General features: G+C 36.1%; 1 protein-coding gene across 6 annotated transcripts in view; it reads left to right on the top strand.

Annotated features, from left to right (window-relative positions):
• The window catches only part of LOC117905086 (probable serine/threonine protein kinase IREH1), a 32,415-nt gene that overhangs the window by 3,640 nt on the left and 12,541 nt on the right, over positions 1-16,234 (top strand). For 4 of the 6 annotated variants that reach the window (XM_034817981.1, XM_034817979.1, XM_034817982.1 and 1 more), the window contains exons 2-10: positions 566-636; positions 739-921; positions 1,037-2,422; positions 8,802-8,974; positions 9,220-9,469; positions 10,128-10,220; positions 10,303-10,443; positions 10,527-10,619; positions 14,991-15,195. In XM_034817981.1, the coding sequence (XP_034673872.1) occupies positions 566-636; positions 739-921; positions 1,037-2,422; positions 8,802-8,974; positions 9,220-9,469; positions 10,128-10,220; positions 10,303-10,443; positions 10,527-10,619; positions 14,991-15,195 (2,595 nt within the window). Of the gene's footprint in view, positions 1-565; positions 637-738; positions 922-1,036; positions 2,423-8,801; positions 8,975-9,219; positions 9,470-10,127; positions 10,221-10,302; positions 10,444-10,526; positions 10,620-14,990; positions 15,196-16,084; positions 16,161-16,234 lie in introns of all 6 variants that reach the window. The other 2 variants (XM_034817983.1, XM_034817980.1) reach the window with 2 other exon arrangements.

The raw sequence follows: 16,234 nt of genomic DNA, 5'->3' as shown, positions 1-16,234 counted from the left end.
GATAAGGCTTTAGCTCTAGGATTTTTTTGAGGCCAACCAAATGGGCATGATTAGAGGGTCATGTGGAGCCATTTGATTTTAAGGACGATATTCTAGAATATTTAAAGAAAATTTTCTTGGTGATCCTTATTCAGAATTTTAAGGTGGTTTATGATGTTCTTGAGTTTGTGATTATCAGTAGTGAGATGAAATTTGAGGTCCTTGACTACTCCATTGGACGAAAGAAGGTTCATTATGCCAATTATGCACTGAACTCACTCCACTAGAACTTAATGAAGCCTACCTTTTTGTTTTCTCTTACTGCAAGATTTTCTGAATGTTCCCGTCTTTTTATCCTCGCTTCTGTTTTCAAATGAAAATAGTAGTTTGAGAGTTTTTTGAAGCTTCTTTCTTACAATGGATTTAAGGTTTCAGCTTTCTAGTCAATTTCAACTTTGGGTACATGGGAGCAGATTCAGTGAAGTATTAAATCACTGTTGTGCATTGTTGTAATATTAATTTAATTGGAAAATCAGTTATTTTCCTTTTCCCATCTGCTTTTGATAGCTTCAAATTACACTAACAGGGCGATACAATAAACAATGGGGCCATTCAGGAGGCTTGAGAAGTTCAGATGTTTGTACTCCAGAGGTACAGGTAAAAGGGTTTTCTTTGATGCTATCCATTCACTAACCAACTTTTTTCTAATTCGCTGCACTCACATATGGTAGTTGAAAACATGAATATTTACTTTTCTAGACTTCATATGATTGTGAAACCCCGAAGGAGTCTGAATCTCCTCGTTTTCAAGCTATACTCCGGGTGACAAGTGGAACTAGAAAGAGGCTTCCTGCTGACATCAAAAGTTTCTCTCATGAATTAAATTCTAAAGGTGTACGACCTTTCCCATTTTGGAAGCCGCGAGGCTTAAATAACTTAGAGGTATTCTAATTCTCCTTCTCGTTATGTTTCTTTGCTCTTGATGACTTGTTGCTGTAGAAGTCTTGCTAATTTCTAATTTCCATGCTCTCTCTTTCTTTCCTTTTTCTCCATACAGGAGGTTTTGGCTGTCATACGAGTAAAGTTTGACAAAGCAAAGGAAGAAGTGAACTCTGATCTGGCAATTTTTGCAGCAGATTTGGTGGGAATTCTTGAAAAAAATGCAGAAAGTCATCCTGAATGGCAAGAAACTATTGAAGACTTGCTGATTTTGGCTCGGCGCTGTGCTGTGACATCTTCGGGACAGTTTTGGCTTCAGTGTGAAGGTATAGTTCAAGAACTTGATGATAGGCGTCAGGAACTCCCCATGGGTATGCTGAAGAAGCTTCACACCCGAATGCTTTTCATTCTCACGAGGTGTACCAGATTGTTGCAGTTCCACAAGGAAAGTGGTTTGGCTGAGGATGAACATGTTCTTCAGCTTCGTCAATCTAGAATCCTACATTCTGCCGATAAACGAGTTCCATCAGGTGTGGGAAGGGATGGGAAAAGTTCTAGTGCTGCAAAAGCCTCGAGGGCAGCTACGAGGAAATCTTATAGCCAGGAGCAGCATGGCTTGGACTGGAAGAGCGATCATGCTATACAACCTGGAAACTTTCTCTCTCCTACTTCTGAAGCAACAAAGACTTTGGACTCTCCTGTGGGTAGGGATCGTATGGCTTCTTGGAAGAAACTACCATCTCCAGCAGGAAAAACTGCAAAAGAATCTGTTCCAATGAAGGAACAGACTGATATTAAGGTGGAGTCTTCAAAGATGTTAAACAACCAGGCTGGAATTCCTGATGTTGATTTGACTACTGCTAAGCCTCCTGACATTCCTCCGGCTAAAGATTTTCATGGACATTCTTCTATTTCGTCCAAGCACCAGCACAAAGCTTCTTGGGGTTATTGGGGAGATCAGCCGAATATTTCTGAGGATAGTTCAATAATTTGTCGCATTTGTGAGGAGGAGGTTCCAACTTCCCATGTGGAAGACCATTCAAGAATTTGTGCAGTTGCTGACCGATGCGATCAGAAGGGTATAAGTGTCAATGAGCGGCTCATTAGAATTGCTGAAACTCTTGAGAAGATGATGGAATCCCTTTCACAGAAGGATTTTCAACATGTGGGAAGCCCAGATGTTGTTGCAAAAGTATCAAACTCGAGCGTTACTGAAGAATCTGATGTGCTCTCACCAAAACTTAGTGATTGCTCTCGCAGAGGCTCAGAAGACATGCTTGATTGTTTCCCTGAAGCTGATAACTATGTTTTTGTGGATGACTTAAAGGGCTTTCCATCCATGTCATGTAAGACTCGTTTTGGACCAAAGTCTGATCAAGGAATGACAACTTCATCTGCTGGTAGCATGACTCCTAGGTCTCCATTATTGACACCGAGGACCAGCCAGATAGACCTGCTATTGGCTGGAAAGGGTGCCTACTCTGAACATGATGATCTTCCACAGGTATTTCCTTGCTCTGTTGCATTAGATTCTTATCATTATAATTGGTAGTATCTGTGATGAATCGGTGTATTTAAGCTCCAACTTCCATTATGAACTTTTTATATTTTTTTAGATTTTACTTTCAAATATCAGTTGTTATGGCTACTTTATAATTTTTTTTGGGGCTAGAATAAGATAGCAACATATGACAGTTCAAGAGCATCTTACTGAGAAAACCTTTTCCCACTTTTCTTGGGTAGGAAGGACAAAAAAAGAAACAAAATTATAATCAAAGCAAAGATGAGAGATCCTTCAGAAAAACAACAAAAGAAAGATATTGGTTTCTCATGTGATGATGGGGTCGCATCTCTTATCCTCCTATCAGTTATGACATATGGAGACTAGGGAGGAGATGGCTATATGTGTCATTTTTTTTTTTTTTTGATAAGTGAACGCATATATATAAAATTAGGCAAAAAGCCACAAAGCATACAGGAGATGGCTATATGTGTCATTGACGCATGTTTCCATGTAACAGTGTGGCTTATACAGATGGTAGAGACATGACTGGAATCTGGGAGTTTTTTTTTGATAGGTAAAAGTGTATTAAATTGAAAAGCCAAAAAAGGCAACCCAACACCAAGCAGAAACAAGAAAACTCCCCTTATGGGCAGCCTAACCAATTGATGAAATCAATCATAGACAAGGAATCAACCCTTAGACCCCCTTTGGTCGAATTCAAAAAAATTACACAAAAAAGAGAACTTTAACTCTTGTTCTGAAAGCTCAACGTTTTCAAAAGCCTTTATATTTCTATCTTTCCAAACAGTCCAAAACAGGCAGAGAGGAGCGACATTCCAGGCTTTCTTTCACTTCTTTCCAACAAAACGACCATGCCAACCTAGGAGCATTTCTTTGACTGAGGAATGTACCACCCAAACCACTCCAAACAAGGAGAATACCAACGTGGCTTATACAGTTATAAGCTCAAAGCTGATAGGAAATGGAATAGTTGCTAAAGAGGATAAGACATGTAGATATAATTTCTCAGTTTGTCACTTATCAGAAAAAAAAAAAAAAAAAATTTCTCAGTTTGTCTCTACATGTGGCTCTCTGCAAGTTTTTTCTTTTACATAAAATTTGCAGATTGGTGAAGAAAATAGGGATGATTTTCAGTGCCTTTTTAGCAGTGTCCCAAATTTAGGCTGCAAAGTTAGTTCCATATGAAGGATTTTATTTATTATTATTATTACTACTTTTCATATAGACAAACTTATGCTATTCTCGAATCTGCTTTAGTAGAAATGGAGGGGGTCCACATAAGTGGAAGTTTTCTTCCAAAGGACTGCCTCTTTTTAATCTACACTATCATGGGTTGCAAAAGTATGTCTGATACCTCTACTGCATTATGTTTCTTGTGACCCTGCAAAAGATGCCGAGATGGTCCGTTCTGTGTTGGCTCCTCTCTCTCTCTCTCAATTTCAAAATGAAGCCACATGTGTGACATGTGGTTCTGTTAATAACTTTGTTCTAAAACTGCAAGTGCCACATATAGCTTTTTTGCAGGTTTTGTTTGACAAATTTTAGTAGTAAAACCATACTCTTTAGTCATAGGCATTTCTCTCAATGTTATTCAACTCAATTGGCATTTAATGTGTAGTTTAAGAGGGCTTGGACAACTATAAGAGAAGCCTTGTGCAGGTTCGAGGAGATGTAAATTTTGGTTTTCTTATATGAACTAAACCATGTTGGGTTTGGCCATGAGACATACATTTCTTTTATTATCTTTTCTTCTTTACCTATCAAAAGAAAATGTTGTATAGGCATGCTTGTATAGTGGAGGAGTTTAGTCCTACTTGTTAGGGGTTTTGTAATTGTGGGAGGATTCCTCATCCTTCCCTTATACTTCTTATTAGCAATTAATACATCTTTGTAGTTTTAATCTAAAATTAATTTTTACCACACAAATTTCAAGCTCTCATTAGCAAATACTTTCATCTTCCCTAATCCCTATAGTCTTAGAATCAATCACCTCATGAATTGTATGTTGAAAGATTTAAAAAGATAAGCAAAGTTTTAAGTCGAGATTAAATTTAAAAATGATGAAATTAATGCGTCCAAAGATCCCTAAATAATTCAATTCTAATTTATAATTTTTTTTTGAAAAAGTGATATATTTCTTGGCTAACAAACTTTGTTTATATTGTTTATTTTTCAATAGACACTCCCATAAGAGTAATACTTGTACTAATTCACGTATTTTGCACTAAAACCTTTAGTGAGAAATATGGTTCCAGTGATATTCTTTTGTAATGTGGTTGTTTGGACAGTATTTTTAAAATAGGATTTTATATTTGATTCTTTTAATATGTTTTCATATCTCCTTAAAATTTTGGGATTTGGTGGTTGGATAAAAGATGACAAGAAAGGTGAAAGCGTTTGCTGTTCAAAGAAAAATTTTGGAGTAAAAATAAAAATTGTTGGCAAGGGCTGTGGTTTTACTGCAAATGTTTTAAACAACTTTGCAATAGGATGGAATGCAACATTTGCAGTTTTAATTAGCAAAGATTTTAAGTGAACCATTTGTGACCCATAGCATTTTATTTCGAAGAAATGGGGGGAAAAAGAGAGAAGCTAACATGGAACATGCCAATTTTGCTTCGTTTGCCAAATTGTTAAGAAACAAAGGTAGGAGGCATCTTTACAAACTATCCTATTTTGTGGATTAAAAGGGCAGTCTTTTGGAAGAGAACTTTGAAGGTAGGGTACATTCTTCTATTATATAAGCATAGCTCTTCTAATGTACACTTGAGCCATGTTTGGTGGCGAGATTAGAATAGTTTAATATATATTAAAAATTTTGTACACAATAATATTATATGATTAAAGTGTTTGGGTAGATATTTGGATTTAAACTTTATCTTGACAAGAGTACCCTCTTTGACCCCGTTCCCTTTTTTGATAAGTAAGTGCAAATTGTATAAAAACGCCAAAAGGGGTGTGCCAAAGTACACATGGTGCAAACTCCCTACTAATTTTGTTTGGAAATCTCAAATCCCTCTTAAGGTTAAGTCCTTTGCTTGGTTAGTGGCACATAAGAAGGTGAAGACCAATGACATGCTACAGTCGAGGAGATTATACAAAGCCTTTGGTCTTGATGTTTGTGTGTTGTGTATGGAGCATGGAGAATTAGTAGATCATCTTTATTTACATTGCTCTTTGACTATGGGGTTGTGGCACAAATTATTTAGATTGGCTAAGTTGGACTGGATTCCTCCTAGGAGTTTTTGTGATACGATGACCATGACATATAGGGGATTGAGAAACTCCAGTAGAGGATTAGTATTGTGGAAAAATGCTTGTTTGGCTTTGATTTGGGTTGTGTGGTGGGAAAGAAATGCTAAAATTTTTTAGGATAAGGCGAGGACTTCAGAGGCTCTTTGGGATACCATTCATTTTCTTGCTTCCTTTTGGCATCTTGCACCTCAACCTTCAAGAGCATTCCTCTTAATGTGATTCAACTTAATTGGCTGTTGGTGTATAGGTCCAAAGGTGTGGGTTAGTAAGAAGAGGTTGTTTTGTATACTTGCCCTACGGTGTATAGGTTTATTTAGTATTTTAGAGGTGCCATCATTTTAGTTCTTTGTTTTTGGGGGGATTTCTCATCCTTCTTTTGTACCTTGTATCCTTATTTAACATATTACTATAGTATGGTGATAACTTTGGTGCATATTATATATGGGGAATGGAAATATGACTGACCATCTCTTTCTACACTATCTAATAACTTTGAAGCTATGACAAATCTATTTAGATAGGCTAGGATGGATTGAGTTTAACCTAGGATTAAATGTGACGTGATGATCATTTCATATATGGGTTGGGAAGCTCCATTAGAGGTAAGACTCTTTGGAAAATTGTTTGTCTCACTTTGCTTTGGATCGTGTGACAAGAGAGAAATGCTCAAATCTTTAACGATAAATGGTGTTAGAGGACGCCATAGATGTTGGGGGATCTACTTCACTTCTATTCTTTTTTTATTTTTTATTTATCAGAAACAAGAGATGTATTAATTATGTATACGGGTTTATGAGAGGAGTGAATAATCCTTCCCACAAAAAATACAAACCTGTTCTAAACATTAAAAGCCTCCGCTATACAAGGAGATTTGTACAAAAAGATAGATCATAAAAAAATGTACAAGGGAAACCTCTCTTGGAAAAAAACGGCTAGGCTTCTCTCATTAGTGGCCCAACCCTAGTGGTGTACATACTGAATAAGTTGAATGACGTTTAAAGGAATGCCTTTAAAATCGTCAGTACAAGAGGCACACAAAGAAGTAAAGAAATAAAATAAATCCCATAATGTCTTAAACATCCTCCATTTATCCTCAAAGATCTTAGCATTTCTCTCTTGCCACATCATCCAAATCAAAGTGAGACAAGCAATCCTCCAAAGTGTCTTGCCTTTGGTGGAATTCCCAGAAGCCATATAAAATATGGTCAACATATCATAATAACTCCTAGGCTGAACCCACATCATCCTTGCTTGTATAAAAAGCCTGTGCCATAACCCCAAAGTGAACGGACAATGTAGAAATAGGTGGTCACTCGTCTCTCCACTCCCCCTACATAGCATACACCAATCTAGACTAAGAGCTTTGGAAGGTCTTGTCAATTGAAGCATGTCATTGGTATTTACCTTATTGTGTGCCACTAACCAAACAAAGGCCTTGACCTTAGATGAGACTTTTGACTTCCAAATAAATTTGGTTGGATGAAGATGAATTGAATCTAATAATTTGGACAAACCGAGGAAGAAGGATTGTATAGAGAATAAGCCTAAAGAGGATAGTTCCCATGTCGCGCATCTAGGACAAATGTGGATAAGTGTACACGGGTAAGAGAAGTCATTAGTTCTTTGAGATCCTTAATCTCCAAATTAGTTAGGTTGTGACAAAAAATTAGAACTTCTATTCTTCTTTATAGGCCTCTGGTATCAACACTTTTACATGCATTCATCTCAATGTCATTCAACTCAATATGTATTTGATATGTAGACCAAAAGGGTTGGATTGACAATGAGAGGAGCTTAGCTCGAGTTTGAGGAGATGATATCTTCGTACATTCTTTTGTGGTCTATCCCATTTTGTATTGATCTCCGTGTATGGTGGAGTTCAATTATGTTTTGATTAGTTTCATGTATTTGTTGGGAGGATTCTTCATCCTTCTCGTGAATTCTTTATCCATAATTAATACATCTCTTATTTTTTATTTAAAAAAATTATATTATTGATAATCACCCTTGAGGCCTAACTCAAGTGGTAAATGGTTGAGGGAGGTTCTAGATTCAAGTCTTAATGGAGACAAAAATTTAACCATATAAAAAAAATTATATAATACGATAATTATATTATACAAAATTTTAAAATTTTAACTATTAATATTATTCATGAAGAAATACAAAGGCATTCAATAAAAGCTAAGTTGCATAGTGATCTCCAAATGATGTCCAACAAAGGAGAGGCTTCATGCTTTCCTCTAAATACAAAATGCCAGACAGAACATATGTTTTATTTTTTAAAATATCAAATACTGAGTATAGGATATGTTTTGCATTCCAATATTAACCAAATATTAGCATGAGATATTGTATCCCATGAGAGATAGTATCCCAAAATACATGTATTCTAAACTATCTTATCCCATATACAAATCACTTATATGGCTTACAAACAAGATCTTATGTATTAAGAAAATCCCCATTAATTGTTTTAAAAACTAAAGGTTTAACCTATTTATTCCTAATAAACATTGGGCATGACTGCCAAAACAAATGAAAAATGGAGATTAAAATAAATGAGAGGGATACTTATAAAAAAAAAATATTAAAATAAATGAGAGGGATAGAGGGGTTGAATCCCAATAACTATAGAATATGTCACTATGGAGGGAATAAGGATAATGAAGAACTCCCTCTTTTCCTCAAAACTTTGTTGATGGGAGGAATGATGATGGCTGCATGGGAGGTGAATTGCAAATGCGTGGCTGCCAACACTTAAATGTATCTCATACAACCTGGCATTGATTTGTTTTAGTAACAGGCTGCCACATTATAAATATTTAATGGTTAGAATTCACTAGTTATGGGTATGGTCAATATGTTATGCCAAAAGAACTGGATAGGCCTGCATTTGGAGAATTCATTTCTTTCAGTATCAAATCAAACTGGATGGGCTAAAAGAATTCATTTGGAGAATTCTTCTTAAAATGCCTGGTACATGTTATATATTTCTTTCAGTAGCAATCTTGTTGGTGCAGTGCTTGCTCATTCACATCCATTCATTTGTAAGTTTCATGTTAGTGGGCATTGAGTTAGAGTTCATTTTTGGATGATTCAGATGAATGAGCTTGCTGATATTTCAAGATGTGCGGCAAATGCATCTTTGCATGATGATCACTCTATGTCAATTTTGCTTGGATGCCTTGAAGACCTGAGGGTTGTTATTGACCGTAGGAAGTTGGATGCACTTACAGTGGAGACATTTGGGACACGCATTGAAAAGCTGATTCGGTGTGTTCCTTGCCGCTATATTGCTTGTACTTTTAACACCAAATCCTCCTAATAAAATTACAGAACGCATGCACTCTTGTGTTTCTATTGTCCACTGAGTGTATGCAACACTCCAGAAAGATGAATGTTCAGCTTTTCACCAGAAAGTTCCATGGACATTTTTCATAATTCTGACAGTCGTCTTGAAGGTATTTATTAGAGATTTCTATGCTTTTCTTAAAATTTAATGGGTTGTGTGCCTGTAGGGAGAAGTATTTGCAGCTTTGTGAGCTTGTGGATGATGAGAAGGTTGATATCACAAGTACTGTAATTGATGAAGATGCACCTTTAGAAGATGATGTGGTTCGTAGCTTGAGAACTAGCCCAATACATTCTACTTCTAAAGACCGCACTTCAATAGATGATTTTGAGATAATAAAACCAATAAGTCGTGGGGCATTTGGCCGGGTTTTCTTGGCAAAAAAGAGAACAACAGGGGATCTTTTTGCAATTAAGGTACCTACTAATTTAATGTTTCTGCTTTGATATCTTATTAAATTTTATTTTTATTTTGGTTTTCCTTGATTTATTTACAGTTTGCTTCTGCTTGAGATTAATTTCATTATATGGCAATTATGAACTTGATGCTTTAACATGTGTATGTGCCACCACCATATTTTCAATGTGGTCAATTCAACCATTACTTTGGTGCTGAAATGGAGTTACCTTCAGTTATTTTCTGTGCTTGTAACTTGATTCCCATTAACTTTAGACTATGTCATGTAAATAGGGGTAGGATTATTTTGTCAAAATCTAATTTGAAGTTCCAAACATTTTTCCCCCTCAATTCTGCAATTTTGTTGAATAACTGTTCAGCTGTGATATTCTCAAAAGAAAAGGTTCCCAGGTCATTAATAATCAAAATACTTTATGGATTTGCATAAATTCCAAAAGATTATTGTATCCAACGCCACCTTAGTGAACCACTTCTGTTTTATTGTGGATCTCTTTTCTTTCTTTCTTTCTTTCTTTCTTTTTTTTTTTTTTTTAACATTTTTTTAAATTTATTTTGCACCTTATGAAGTTTTATTCTTCATTCTCCACCTGTTAACATTTTTCTAAGTGGAGGGAATTTGATATTAATTACATGGTTTATTTGCATCATTTGCTACAGGTTCTTAAAAAGGCAGATATGATCCGTAAGAATGCTGTTGAGAGTATTTTGGCAGAACGTGATATTTTAATCTCAGTTCGCAATCCTTTTGTGGTGAGCAGGCTCATCCAGCCAAACATTTTATTTTGCCTCAAGAAAAGTTATCTGATTCTAACTTGAATTTGAACTACATCAGGTTCGCTTTTTTTATTCATTTACATGTCGTGAGAACTTGTATCTTGTGATGGAATACTTGAATGGAGGAGATCTGTATTCATTATTGAGGAGTTTAGGCTGCTTAGATGAAGATGTTGCTCGTGTATATATAGCAGAAGTGGTGAGTTATTATGTATCATTTAGGAACAATTTTACTGTCTACCATCATGGTGAATTTTTAAATCAAGCTTAATTTACCTTCAGGTGCTTGCTTTGGAATATTTACATTCTCTGCGTGTGGTTCATCGTGATCTGAAGCCTGATAATTTGTTGATTGCACATGATGGTCATATAAAGGTAATTTTTGCTCTCTATTCACCAGGGAAAAGAAAGTTTAGCCTCGTATGTTTCTTTCCAACTTGTTGGTTGCAGAGACTACCAATGTTATTTGGTTTGGGTTCTCAAAGAGTAGTGCTTGACATTAAAGATGAGTTTTCATTGTTGGGGTATCTTGATTGATGTAGAGCTAGCCATGCTTCTGCAAGACATATAGGGTCCGGTAACAGCTCATGAAGTAGATGAGAGTAATTTAGAATTCCTCCATACTGGGTTGAGTCTGCAGCAATCCTGCTGATTGACCAAAATTAGTCTCAAAAGAAGTTACCTCCCTCCTCCCATCACAGGATGCCTATATGTGTGTGCGCTCTTTTCTTTTCAATTTTTTAGTTTATTTACTGGTATGATTAATATCCTATACACATATAAAAGCATGATTAATCTGCTATACTACCAAATTAGTTATAGTTGCAGGTCCTTAGTAGTTACTCCTCTTTGCTAAAAAAAAAAAAAAAAAAAGGAAGTTATCAAAAAAGAAATACTAAATGGTATGAGTATAACTCTAAACCATTTTAGCTAACAACAACATTGAAGAGGGAGCTTTATTTATCAAAAAAACATTGAAAAGAGAGAGTGCTTAGAAAATGAAAGAACCATTTTGGGCAACAAAGATGCTTCCAAAAGGTACTTGGAAAAGTCATGGAGATGAATCTTGAAGATATATTTAAGAAAAGGAAGAAAAATAAGAGTTCAGAAATTTTAGAATTTGGGAAGTTTCTAATTCCCCTTTAAAAGAAGTTTCTGTCGAGCTGTAAATAGGTTGTAATTGAGCTGTAAATAGAATAGGAGAATTATTTTCCTATTATGTTAGTTTCCTATTTCTGTAAATAGATAGTTTTATGATTTAGGAATAAGTTAGTTTCCTATTATGTCTCTTGTTTCCTATTTTTTCTCTTGTAATCTCCTATATAAACTGTGTGTATAGTCAATCTAAAAAAATAGAACTTATTATTTTTCATCCCATACCGTGTCAGTTTCTATACTTCTTATTTTCTATTTTTTTTAATTTTTCTAAAAAGTTTCTACATAAGTCCCTTTTTTTTAAAAAATAAATAAATTTATGGGTAAAAGATCAAGTAAATTAACAACACCTAACAAGAGGACAAATAAAAGCACACATGGTGTGTACAAAGGTGCTAGAAGGCTAAATATGGTGGAGGGGAAACAAAAACCATTCCATCATCTTCTTTAGAGTTTAGCCAATCAATAAAGCTTATCATGGACAAATAGTAATCTCCAATGCACACTCTACTCTAAAAATTTATACATAAAAGATTGTTTGATTGCTTGATTCACTTTTCTGGTACGTTCAAATACTCTCCTTCCATATTGTTCAAAATAAGCACAATGGAGCTAATCTCCAAGTTTTCTTCCTCTTCTTCCAACAAAAGATCCATGCTGCCCACTGTACTCCAAACACAACATAAATCAGCTACCACAATAAGATTGCTTTTGAAATGAAGGAGAATGTGATAAGTCTTTTCTTCTTCTCCTTTGCATAGATAACATCCATTGTACATCCTCCAATCTCTCTTTTTGAGCTGATCCTATGTTAATATTCTTCTCCAGATAGCTTCCTAAGTGAAAAAGTGGAACACCATCAGAACCCACGAATTCCAAACAATGCAAAAGGAAGAAATCCTTCCATTCTCCCATTGAACAAAGAGGAATTTATAGATTTAATTGTGAATTTGCCAAACTTTAAATATAACCCAATCATTTTATCCTCTATATCCTTACTAATCTTCTATGCTGACAATTTTCTAAAAATGGCCTTCACCTTGTCTAATTCCCAGTGTGAAGCTAGTGTTCCGACAACCTTTTACTCCATGTTCTCACATCTCGACCACCCATGTATCTTTGGCGGTGACTATTAAGAACAATGTAGGAAAGGCCTTTGTCAAGGGTTTGTAACTACACCATCTATCCTTCCAAAATTTCACCTTCTAACCGTTCTTCACCCTAAATCTAGTTTTACTATTAAAAACCTCTCACTTGCTCTTGATTGCTTTCCACACCCCTATCCCATACCTTTCCTTCACTACCCTAGAGGACCACCCCCCCTCCTCCTCCTTATACTTCCTCTAATAACTTGCTTACAAAGGGATTCATTCTCATTTGTGAATCTCCAACTCTATTTGTGGAGAAGAGCCTTATTAAGAATGGGGAAACTTCTAATATTCAAGTACCCACTACTCTTATCCATGTTTTTTTTATAGGTACCCACTACTCTTATCCATGCAAACTGCTGACCAATTCATCGGATGCAACTTTACCTTCTAGCTCCTTCCCCCTTCACCCCCTTTCAACCTTAAACTTTACTCGGTATGACAAATAATGACATTTACTAAATTGGTAAGCTAGATAAGGTGCTTTTTATCAAACTTAGTCTTCCTCCTATTAGGAACAATGTTAGCCCTTGAATGGTCACCTAGACTGACTAATCAGTTCAATCTTTAACATCAGTTGAATTCAGTATTTGAAGCTGTGAAGGCAGTTGTGATGCTAGGATGTTGAACTACAACTGTGACTTTATAAGGTTATCCCTAGTGATATACCATCTATATTGACATAAAGCAATTAAAGACTGCCTAGAATGGGTCTTTTTTCCCTATACAGCAAAATAAAAAGGAAAAAAACTGCCAATTTACTGCCCTTCATTTTCAATGGTTTCTCTAATCAACTTGCCATGTCCTTACTGACAACATACAATATGGGCTTTTTCGCTAGGACAGCAGTAATGAAGGTCCTGGAAGAAGTTAAAGGTTTTGGCGCTCAAAAGTATACACGATGTATATAAGGCACAAAGGTGAAAAAAGGAGGGGTACACAAAAAAGTACACCCTCACCTCACTTGCAACTTGGCCACTCAACAAAATCAAATAAAGACAGCGAGCTAACACCTAAATGCACCCTGACCCGTTCCAAGAACATGTACATAGAAGACCGTAAAATAGCTTGGTCCATCAAATCAGAAGTTAAAGGAAACTTAGTTAATGCCATTGGAAAATGGGAATCTAGAGTTATGCTCTTTTTGCTGTGCCCAATTATCTTGTAGAAGAAGCTTTACTCATTGTTCCTTCTGTTGTTAATTTAAGTCCAGATTTCTGTTTCCAAGTGGCTTCATCTAAAGCCAAAAAATCTTTCAAGTAAACTTTGAGGTTTGCCCTCTCTGTTACATGGCTCTCATTAAATGCACATTCTAGATCAGGCTTGTCCAACCTAAAAATATTTTCAATGAGATTGATTTTCTTTTCTTAAGTATGGTTAATAGGTATCATATGTTATCACTTTAAAAGCTATTGGTGCATCACCTACATATTTATTTGTTGCGTCATTGCTTCTGATTATTTGTTGTGTCTGGGAAGTGGGCTAAACTATTTGTTGAAGAAAAGAATGGAATAGAGTTATCTGTCCTTTAAAGGCATAGAATATCAAATGGAATCCACTAGCCTAAGATTTTCTGATTTGTGCATAAATTAACAGATGCGGAGAACATTCTTTTTTATGAAGATCTTATTCATTGTGCACTGGGTTTGCTTACTTAGGAATTAGCACTAGAAGCTTGCTCCAATCATCTGTGGTCTCGATTAGTTACAGTTGAATGTCCACTTGGAGGATGGTGCTGCTTCACCTAGTTCTCTAATGCGGTACCTCTGATATACTGTTGGAGGTGGGTTGAATTATCTGTTGAAGAAAATAATGTTGTTTGTCCTCCTTAGAGGCATGGAATGTCAGATGGCATATGCTAATATAGGGTTTCTGATTTATACATAAATAATAGATTGGAGAACATTCTTCTATGTGAAAATCATATCAATTTGCATAGGGTTTGTTTTGTGGGCAATTAGCACTTGAAGATGCTCCTAGTGCCTGTGGTCAGCTGCTTGCTTTGGCACAGTTGAGTGTGCTCTTGACTGGTGCTGCTTTGCCTAAATCTCCAAGGCAGCACCCCTGATATATTACACATTTGGGCTCTTTTCTTACCCCTTATAATGTTTATTGTCTTGTTATTTGGTAACATGTTATCAGGTGTTTTGCATTCAGAAGTGTTAAATGCTTCTTCTCCACAAATCATTTGCTTCTGTGCTGATTTTTCTTTTCCTTTAATGGTTACCAGACATCACTGTATGTCATAAATTGCTTTATTCAGAATATTAGAAGTTGAGGAGAAGCATAATTAGTTCTCCTCTTACTTGTTTTTAAGCCTATCTGTTTTTCCCTATTTCATGGGCATGTGTCTTTAAGCCTGCCTAATCAGCACCAATTTGTGCTGAAGGTTTTTGTTCTGTCAAACTAATGGAGTTTTTTTCCCATTCTATCTGACAAGCAGTTGACAGACTTTGGATTATCAAAGGTTGGTCTCATCAACAGCACTGATGATTTGTCTGGTCCAGCAGTTAGTGGGACGTCCCTACTTGAACAAGATGAACCTCAGTTGTCTACATCTGAGCAACATCGAGAAAGGCGGAAGAAACGCTCTGCTGTGGGAACGCCTGATTATCTGGCACCAGAGATACTTTTGGGAACAGGACATGGTATATATAGCCCTTTCTTACATTGGTGATATAGTTATTTTGATTTTTTCTTGGGAAATAAGAAATTCTGTTAATAAAAGGAACAATAAGAACAAAGATGGGTGAGATATCCTTAAAAGAAAGCGTGAATACAAACACCCATGGTGTATTTGGAAAGAGTGTGACTGAAGGACTTTTGAATATGAAGAGCTCTTAGATCAAAGATTGAAGGAGTTCTTCATTAAATAACTTTTAGAGTGGTTTCATGATTCTTTGGAAATGGAAAACCCCTTTATTTTGGATTTTTAGTTGCTCTTTCTTGTGGCTTGCCTTATTTTTTTAGGCTAACCTTGTTTTTGTTTGGTGCCTGTTTTGGGTTGTTTTGTGTATTCCGCTTGTGTGCATAGCGTGTACCCCCTCTTTTTGGCATTTCTTAATACGTGCTTTTGTTGTCTCTCAAAAAAAAAAAAAAAACTAGGAGAGACACTGAGAAATGTCTTTCTGAGGACAAGAATGAGAAAGACATTTTGGAGTAGGTAAATGGGAGGTTCCAGGTTCAATTCTGAACAAGTGAAAAACAAGTTACATATAAAAGAAAAAAAAAGAACACATACACACACAACACTTAACATCCCAGCCATTGTCTAGAAAGTGATATTTACAATTAATGACAAAGTGCCAAAAGAGAGTTCTAATACTTTGGAAGTGTCCAAAGCCATTTACCAGTTTAACCCTTGTTCCACAAAGCGATCCTCTTGGACGTAATCCTCCCCTGAGCTTGAATTTGGTTGTGGTCTCCCAACTTACTAAAATCCTGAAATAGAGGTGAAATGGATGGGAATGGGATGGGTTCAAGGCAATCTCCCTCCTAGAGATGATGATAAATTCTTTCCCTCCTTTGTTTATCCAGTGAGGTCTTCAGAGACGGGTGCAACATCATCTTCCAAAAAGCCCAAAGCTCTAGGGTCTCCCAAAGGAAGGCGAAGGTACAGCGAGGCCACTCAATAATCTGGTTGCCATGTTAGCTATTCTCATGGAGTGCTCCTAATGACAAGTGGCT

The sequence above is a fragment of the Vitis riparia genome, chromosome 17, assembly GCF_004353265.1.
Source record: "Vitis riparia cultivar Riparia Gloire de Montpellier isolate 1030 chromosome 17, EGFV_Vit.rip_1.0, whole genome shotgun sequence".
Taxonomy (NCBI): Eukaryota; Viridiplantae; Streptophyta; class Magnoliopsida; order Vitales; family Vitaceae; genus Vitis; species Vitis riparia.
The sequence above is the reverse complement of the archived record's forward strand: the minus strand, read 5'-3'. Positions and strand labels throughout refer to the sequence as shown.